The 9,621-nt window shown below is 44.6% G+C and overlaps 1 protein-coding gene across 9 annotated transcripts in view; it reads left to right on the top strand.

Moving 5' to 3' along the window:
* LOC106592409 (dystrophin) overlaps window positions 1-9,621 on the top strand; it is a 429,474-nt gene that overhangs the window by 289,155 nt on the left and 130,698 nt on the right. For all 9 annotated transcript variants that reach the window (XM_082963707.1, XM_082963700.1, XM_082963702.1 and 6 more), the window contains 6 exons: window positions 511-666; window positions 939-1,109; window positions 2,714-2,896; window positions 3,883-4,017; window positions 4,784-4,933; window positions 9,062-9,223. In XM_082963707.1, the coding sequence (XP_082819833.1) occupies window positions 511-666; window positions 939-1,109; window positions 2,714-2,896; window positions 3,883-4,017; window positions 4,784-4,933; window positions 9,062-9,223 (957 nt within the window). The remainder of the gene's footprint in view (window positions 1-510; window positions 667-938; window positions 1,110-2,713; window positions 2,897-3,882; window positions 4,018-4,783; window positions 4,934-9,061; window positions 9,224-9,621) is intronic.

Raw genomic sequence — 9,621 nt, forward strand, 5'->3', positions numbered from 1 at the left:
GCCCAGTAAATGAACCCTAGGGCATACAGCCCAGTAAATGAACCCTAGGGCATACAGCCCAGTAAATGAACCCTAGGGCATACAGCCCAGTAAATGAACCCTAGGGCATACAGCCCAGTAAATGAACCCTAGGGCATACAGCTCAGTAAATGAACCCTAGGGCATACAGCCCAGTAAATGAACCCTAGGGCATACAGCCCAGTAAATGAACCCTAGGGCATACAGCTCAGTAAATGAACCCTAGGGCATACAGCCCAGTAAATGAACCCTAGGGCATACAGCTCAGTAAATGAACCCTAGGGCATACAGCTCAGTAAATGAACCCTAGGGCATACAGCCCAGTAAATGAACCCTAGGGCATACAGCCCAGTAAATGAACCCTAGGTCATACAGCCCAGTAAGTGAGCCCTAGGGCATACAGCCTAGTAAATACAGTACAAGTGAACATCTCTCTGTCACACATCCATTTCTATTAGTCATATCCCCTGTGTCTCTGTTGGGATTGGCTAGGCCCTGGTGAATGACATCCACACCATCCAACCCAGTCTGAACGGCATCAATGAGGTGGGCGTGTCTCTGAAGACAGAGGCGGAGCCAGCATTCGCCATCCAGCTGCAGAAGGAGCTCGATGAGCTGAACGCTATGTGGGAGATAATCTGCAAACAGGTACACACACACACACACACACACAAACACACACACACGATCAAACACACACACACACACGACCAAACACACATGATCAAACACACCACACACACACACACACACGATCAAACACACACACACACACGATCAAACACACACACGATCACGATCAAACACACACACACACACACACACACCGTACCCACCCAAGCGTTGATTCCATCCATCCCTGTCCTGACATATCATCTGTTGTTATTGTGTATTCATGGTGTGTGTGTGTGTGTGTCCAGGCCTATGCTAAGAAGTCTGCTCTGAAGGGGGGTCTGGACAAGACCATGAGCCTGAGGAAGGAGATGGCTGAGATGCAGGAGTGGATCACTCAGGCTGAGGAGGACTATCTGGAGAGAGACTTCACTTACCAGACCCCTGAGGAGTTACGCAAGGCTGTGGAGGAACTCAAGGTAGGGTGTGTGTTGGGAGGGCGGACCAATCATCCATCCTTATGGCCAAACTTCCCTATAGCCAATCCTGGGCACTCACCCAAACCATACTCTGACCCTAATCTAAGCACTGACCTGCCTCCAACACTCTTCCTCTCTCTCTCTCTCTCTCTCTCTCTCTCTCTCTCTCTCTCTCTCTCTCTCTCTCTCTCTCTCTCTCTCTCTCTCTCTCTCTCTCTCTCTCTCTCTCTCTCTCTCTCTCTCTCTCTCTCTCTCTCTCTCTCTCTCTCTCTCTCTCTCTCTCTATATATATATATATATCTTTCTCTATCTCCCTCTATCCCTTTGTTCACCTCCCTCCCTGTTCACCTCCCTCCCTCCCTCCCTCCCTTTGATCATCTCCCTCCCTCTCTCCCCCTCATTCCCCCTCTCTTTATCCTCTTTAATTCAAGCTCAATAACTTTTGTTGGCAGTCAAAGAGCAGTAAGATAAGCATCTCTTCATCTCTCTTTCTGTCTCCCTCCACTGTGCTCTCTCTCTCTCCCTCCTGCCATCTCTTCATCTCTCTTTCTGTCTCCCTCCACTGTGCTCTCTCTCTCTCTCTCCCTCCTGCCATCTCTTCATCTCTCTTTCTGTCTCCCTCCACTGTGCTCTCTCTCTCTCTCTCCCTCCTGCCATCTCTTCATCTCTCTTTCTGTCTCCCTCCACTGTGCTCTCTCTCTCTCTTTCCCTCCTGCCATCTCTTCATCTCTCTTTCTGTCTCCCTCCACTGTGCTCTCTCTCTCTCCCTCCTGCCATCTCTTCATCTCTCTTTCTGTCTCCCTCCACTGTTCTCTCTCTCTCTCCCTCCTGCCATCTCTTCATCTCTCTTTCTGTCTCCCTCCACTGTTCTCTCTCTCTCTCCCTCCTGCCATCTCTTTATCTTTCTTTCTTTCTCTCTCTCTGCGCTCTTTGTATCTCTTCATCTTTTTATCTCTGTTCTCTCTATCCCTCTCTCTCTCTCCCCCCTCTCCTACCCTCTCTCCCCACTTGTACCCTCACATGTTCTGTCTCACTTCTCCCTCTCTCCTCCCCTCTCTTTAATTCAAAGCAAGTGAAATAGATAATAAACAGATGTGAAATAAACAATAAACAATAAAAAAAATTAACAGTAAACATTACACTCACAAAAGTCTATCTGTCTCTCACTCCCTCCTCCCTCCCCTCTCTCTATCTCTCTCTGTCTGTCTTTCACTCTCTCTTCCCTCCCCTCTCTCCTCCCCTCTTTATCTCTCTATGTCTGTCTCTCACTCTCTCTTCCCTCCCCTCTCTCTATCTGTCTCTCACTCCTTTCCCCTCTCTACTTCTCTCTCTTTATCTCTATCTGTCTCTCACTCCCTCCTCCCTCCCCTCTCTCTATCTCTCTCTGTCTGTCTTTCACTCTCTCTTCCCTCCCCTCTCTCCTCCCCTCTTTATCTCTCTGTCTGTCTCTCACTCTCTCTTCCCTCCCCTCTCTCTATCTGTCTCTCACTCCTTTCCCCTCTCTACTTCTCTCTCTTTATCTCTATCTGTATCTCACTCACTCCTACCTCCTCCTCTCTCCTCCCCTTTCTTAATCTCTCTCTATCTCTCTGTTCTCTCTGTAGAAGGGTCAAGAGGAGGTCCACTCTAAAGAGCTGAAGGTGAAGCTGCTGACTGACTCTGTGAACAGTTTCATCTCCAAAGCCCCTCCGGCCGCCCACGATGCCCTCAAGGCAGAGCTGGTCGTGCTGACCGCTAACTACCAGAGACTCTGCAGCCGCCTGGACGGCAAGTGTAAAACCCTGGAGGTACGATACCGGACAAATACCGGATAGATACTAGACAAATACTGGACAGATACTGGACAGATACAGGACAAATACTGGACAGATACTGGACATATACCGGACAAATACTGGACAGATACCGGACAGATACTGGACGAATACTGGACAGATACCGGACAAATGCTGGACAGATACCGGACAAATACTGGACAGATATCGGACAAATACTGGACAGATACCAGACAAGTACCGGATAGATACTAGACAGATACTGGACAGATACTGGACAGATACAGGACAAATACTGGACAGATACTGGACAGATACTGGACAGATACTGGACAAATACTGGACAGATACTGGACAGATACTGGACAGATACTGGACAGAGACCGGACAGATACTGGACGAATACTGGACAGATACCGGACAAATACTGGACAGATACCGGACAAATACTGGACAGATATCGGACAAATACTGGACAGATATCGGACAAATACTGGACAGATACTGGACAAGTACCGGACAGATACCGGACAAATATTGGACAGATACCGGACAGTATAGCACACACGCAGGCATGAGCACAGGCAGGCACACACACACACACGCACATACACACACACACACTTCACTCCCTCTCACCTCTCTAATCCTGCCCTTCGTGGAGCTCTCACCTCACAAAATCAATGTTCCTGGTACGATTACAAACACATAGTACAATCTGTAGACGAAACCTAACAGAATATCAATGAGTCTTTGTTTCTCTCTTATCTGTTTTCATCTACTTTCACTGGACACATTTCACCCTCTATCACACACACAGACTATTTCTCTCTCACACTCACTCTCCTTTCTTTCTTTCTTTCTTTCTTTCTTTCTTTCTTTCTTTCTTTCTTTCTTTCTTTCTTTCTTTCTTTCTTTCTTTCTTTCTTTCTTTCTTTCTTTCTTTCTTTCTTTCTTTCTGTTTGACCCTCTCTGTCTGTCTCTCCCCTGGACTGTAGGAGGTGTGGGCGTGTTGGTGTGAGCTGCTGTCCTACCTGGAGCAGGAGAACGGCTGGCTGGATCAGCTGGAGCAGAAGCTAGACGAGACAGACAGCATCCAGGGGGGAGCAGAGGAGCTCTCTGAGGCCCTTGATGTGAGCCACCTCTAACCTTTCATCTTTGACCTTTCACCACTGACAGACCCTCTCCTAGGGGTTCACCACACTCTCTCTGTCGTTATATCTTTCCTGGGGGGCTCCATTCATCAGCCTTCAGACTGCAGCTATTGACCAATAATGGCAGCAGCTACAGCCTCTGGTCATGGTTCATGTCAAAACCCAAAAGAGAGAAACTGTTTTCCCTAAGATTTGTTCTGAACTAGTCATACCTATCTCTGTATTAGTGATACCAGGTACGGCCCAGAGTCAGTCATATCTATCTCTGTATTAGTGATACCAGGTACGGCCCAGAGTCAGTCATATCTATCTCTGTATTAGTGATACCAGGTACGGCCCAGAGTCAGTCATACCTATCTCTGTATTAGTGATACCAGGTACGGCCCAGAGTCAGTCATATCTATCTCTGTATTAGTGATACCAGGTACGGCCCAGAGTCAGTCATATCTATCTCTGTATTAGTGATACCAGGTACGGCCCAGAGTCAGTCATATCTATCTCTGTATTAGTGATACCAGGTACGGCCCAGAGTCAGTCATATCTATCTCTGTATTAGTGATACCAGGTACGGCCCAGAGTCAGTCATATCTATCTCTGTATTAGTGATACCAGGTACGGCCCACACAGAGGGAGGGTGAATATACTGGACACTGATTGGCCTAAACTAAAGGGTGTGTGTGTGTGTGTGTGTGTGTGTGTGTGTGTGTGTGTGTGTGTGTGTGTGTGTGTGTGTGTGTGTGTCCAGGCCCTGAACACATTGCTGCATCACCCTGAAGATGGGAGGAACCAGATCAGAGAGCTGTCTCAGACCCTGATGGACGGAGGAGTCCTGGATCAGCTGATCCAGCACAAACTGGAGGCCTTCAACACACGCTGGGATGAACTCATGCAGAGGGTGAGGTCTTCTCTGTGTTAAACATAAACACATACAGATGTAGGATCTTAATTCGATCACTCTTTTGTTACTGAGAATTTTCCTGCACAGTAGAAAATGCAAGCGTGTAGTGTATTCAAGGTTTAAAAACGCTTCTGAAGTGTGTAATTTCCACTCTAAAATGTCAGACTTGATTTGCCCTAACAAAAAGGGTATTAACTTCTATGGGCTACCTGCGGGACACAGCCAGTGAAATATCAGGGCGGCAAATTCAAAAACAACAAAATGTCATAATTCAACTTTCTCAAACATACAACTATTTTACACCATTTTAAAGATACACTTCTCCTTGATGTAACCACATTGTCCGATTTCAAAAAGGCTTTACAGCGAAACATTAGATTATGTTAGGAGAGTACATAGACAAAAATAATCACACAGCCATTTTCCAAGCAAGGACATGTGTCAATAAAACCCAAAACACAGCTAAATGAAGCACTAACCTTTGACAATCTTCATCAGATGACACTCCTGGGACATTATGCTACACAATACATGTATGTTTTGTTCGTGAAGTTCATATTTATATCCAAAAACAGCATTTTACATTGGCGCGTGATGTTCAGAAAATGTATTCCCACCAAAACGTCCGGTGAATGTGCACATCAATTTACAAAAATACTCATCATAAACGTTGACAAAATATATAACAATTATTTTAAGAATTATAGATAGACTACTCCTGGATGCAACCGCTGTGTCAGCTTTTAAAATAGCTTTACGGAGAAAGCACATCTTTCAATATTCTGAGTACATAGCTCGCCATCACAGAAAGCTATACAGACACCCGCCAAGTTCGGGGCAACCTAAACTCAGAATTAGTATTAGAAATATTCTCTTACCTTTGCTGATCTTTGTCAGAATGCACTCCCAGGACTGCTACTTCCACAAGAAATGTTGTTTTTGTTCAAAATACTCCATATTTATGTCCAAATACCTCCGTTTTGTTTGTGTGTACAGAGCACTATCCAAAGGAATAATGTGCGAACGCGGTACCAGAAACAAAAAGTCAAAATGTTCCATTACCGTACTTAGAAGCATGTCAAACGCAGTTTAAAATCAATCTTTATGGTATTTTTAACGTAAAATTGCGATAATATTCAAACCGGACAATAGAGTATTCATTCAAGGAGAAAAAGAAGGAACGGCGCACTTGCGTGACTGCGCATATCCAATCCCTTTGTTGCCAGGCAGTCCACTCAGGAACTCCTATTATCTGCCCAGTGACAGGAGAATGCTCAAACCACTTTCTGAAGGCTTTAGACAGCCAATGGAAGCCTTAGGAAGTGCAATGTAACCCCACAGATACTGTAGTTTCGAAAGAGACTAGAAAGAAGAACTACAATTCTCAGATCCTCCACTTCCTGGTTGACTTTTTCTCAGGTTTTTGCCTGCCATATGGGTTCTGTTATACTCACAGACACCATTCAAACAGTTTTAGAAACTTCAGAGTGTTTTCCATCCAAATCTACTAATAATATGCCTATTCTAGTTTCTGGGCCAGAGTAGTAACCTGTTTAAATTGGGTACGTTTTTCATCTGGCCGTGAAAATACTGCCCCCTAGCCCAGACAGGTTAACACCTACAAAAAAAATGTCCGTTAATTATTATCCAGATAATAATTCACATTTCCTGTTGCTGAAGGATTATTTTCCTGCTGTAGCAAACTGGCTCAAATGAAGATCCTACATCTGTAAAGAGAGGGATCGAGATATAGGCCCGGCTGACATCTGAGATAAAGATAGACCTACTTCTCTGTCAGATTCTTACACACTGACAATTAGTCATAAGCACGCAGTTACGCATGCACAGGAGCACGCGCACACACATACACACACACACACACACAACACAATAAGGCTATGACAATCCCTGTATTCATTCTGCAGTCATGTGATCCTCTATGAAAGAACTGATTAATGCATAGCTCTTAAGCCTTTCTCCATTGTGTCAGTATCAGTGTCTGTTAGTCTGTCTGTGTAGACTGACGTTTACTGGGGTTATGAAGTTCAGAGAATCCTCTTCCTGTATAGTTGTGATCTATAAAGGAGAATTCTCTTCCTGTATATTTGTGATCTACAAAGGAGAAGAGGTAGTGGTAGTTTATTAGTGGTGGTAGGTAGTAGTTTATTAGTGGTGGTAGATAGTGGTTTATTAGTGGTGGTATGTAGTAGTTTATTAGTGGTGGTAGGAAGTAGTTTATTAGTGGTGTTAGGTAGTAGTTTATTAGTGGTGGTAGGTAGTAGTTTATTAGTGGTGGTAGGTAGTAGTTTATTAGTGGTGGTAGATAGTGGTTTATTAGTGGTGGTATGTAGTAGTTTATTACTGGTGGTAGGTAGTAGTTTATTAGTGGTGGTAGGTAGTAGTTTATTAGTGGTGGTAGGAAGTAGTTTATTAGTGGTGTTAGGTAGTAGTTTATTAGTGGTGTTAGGTAGTAGTTTATTAGTGGTGGTAGGTAGTAGTTTATTAGTGGTGGTAGGTAGTAGTTTATTAGTGGTGGTAGGTAGTAGTTTATTAGTGGTGGTAGGTAGTAGTTTATTAGTGGTGGTAGGTAGTAGTTTATTAGTGGTGGTAGGTAGTAGTTTATTAGTGGTGGTAGGTAGTAGTTTATTAGTGGTGGTAGGTAGTAGTTTATTAGTGGTGAAAGGTAGTAGTTTATTAGTGGTGGTAGATAGTGGTTTATTAGTGGTGGTAGGTAGTAGTTTATTAGTGGTGGTAGGTAGTAGTTTATTAGTGGTGGTAGGTAGTAGTTTATTAGTGGTGGTAGGTAGTAGTTTATTAGTGGTGGTAGGTAGTAGTTTATTAGTGGTGTTAGGTAGTAGTTTATTAGTGGTGAAAGGTAGTAGTTTATTAGTGGTGTTAGGTAGTAGTTTATTAGTGGTGGTAGGTAGTAGTTTATTAGTGGTGTTAGGTAGTAGTTTATTAGTGGTGTTAGGTAGTAGTTTATTAGTGGTGGTAGGTAGTAGTTTATTAGTGGTGGTAGGTAGTAGTTTATTAGTGGTGGAAGGTAGTAGTTTATTAGTGGTGAAAGGTAGTCGTTTATTAGTGGTGGTAGGTAGTAGTTTATTAGTGGTGGTAGGTAGTAGTTTATTAGTGGTGGTAGGTAGTAGTTTATTAGTGGTGTTAGGTAGTAGTTTATTAGTGGTGGTAGGTAGTAGTTTATTAGTGGTGGTAGGTAGTAGTTTATTAGTGGTGGTAGGTAGTAGTTTATTAGTGGTGGTAGGTAGTAGTTTATTAGTGGTGGTAGGTAGTAGTTTATTAGTGGTGGTAGGTAGTAGTTTATTAGTGGTGAAAGGTAGTAGTTTATTAGTGGTGGTAGGTAGTAATTTATTAGTGGTGGTAGGTTGTAGTTTATTAGTGGTGGAAGGTAGTAGTTTATTAGTGGTGGCAGGTAGTAGTTTATTAGTGGTGGTAGGTAGTAGTTTATTAGTGGTGGTAGGTAGTAGTTTATTAGTGGTGGAAGGTAGTAGTTTATTAGTGGTGGCAGGTAGTAGTTTATTAGTGGTGGAAGGTAGTAGTTTATTAGTGGTGGAAGGTAGTAGTTTATTAGTGGTGGCAGGTAGTAGTTTATTAGTGGTGGTAGGCAGTAGTTTATTAGTGGTGGTAGGTAGTAGTTTAGTGTGGATCAGTAGGACTATACATAGACTGTTAGCCCCTGGGATTAGAGAGACTCACACACACACAGAGAGAGAGAGAGGGAGGGAGGGATACTGATTACATCGTCATTGTGAAGCACAAGCAGTGAAAAGTTTCCGTTAGTTAAACCCTACCGAGGAGAGGAACAACGTTAGAACAATAAGTGTGTTTACATCTCCTTCAGACCTGGTTTGATGAGTCCATCCTTCAAGAAGGTAGTGTGTGTGTGTGTGTGTGTGTGTGTGTGTGTGTGTGTGTGTGTGTGTGTGTGTGTGTGTGTGTGTGTGTGTGTGTGTGTGTGTGTGTGTGTGTGTGTGTGTGTGTGTGTGTGTGTGTGTGTGTGTGTGTGTGTGTGTTTGCCTGTTTTGCTCTTAAATTTAGCTTTCACTTGTGTCTCTGTGTGTCTCTGTGTCTCTCTGTGTGTCTCTGTGTGTCTCTGTGTGCGTTTCTCAGGCGGTTCGGCAGCAGCAGCAGCTGGAGAGGAGTGTGCAGTGGGCCCAGGAGAATGACAAGACGCTGCGTCTCATCAATGACTCTCTGGACGCCACCGACCGCCACCTGTCTGCCTACATCGCTGACCACATCGACGCAGCACAGATACCACAGGAGGCACAGGTTAGGGGGGATTTGGAGGGTATTTGTGGAGAGGGGGGGGGTTGTTGGAGGGCTGTGTGTGTGGAAGGGTGTCTGTGTGTGTTGGAGGGGTGTGTGTGTTTGTTGGAGTGGTGTGTGTGTGTGTGTGTTGGAGTGGTGTGTGTGTGTGTGTTGGAGTGGTGCGTGTGTGTGTGTTGGAGTGGTGCATGTGTGTGTGTTGGAGTGGTGTGTGTGTGTTGGAGTGGTGTGTGTGTGTGTTGGAGTGGTGTGTGTGTGTGTGTGTTGGAGTGGTGTGTGTGTATTGGAGTGGTGTGTGTGTGTGTGTGTGTGTGTGTGTGTGTGTGTGTGTGTGTGTGTGTGTGTGTGTGTGTGTGTGTGTGTGTGTGTGTGTGTGTGTTGGAGTGGTGCGTGTGTGTGTG

The sequence above is a fragment of the Salmo salar genome, chromosome 17 (genome assembly GCF_965601325.2).
Source record: "Salmo salar chromosome 17, fSalSal1, whole genome shotgun sequence".
NCBI lineage: Eukaryota > Metazoa > Chordata > Actinopteri > Salmoniformes > Salmonidae > Salmo > Salmo salar.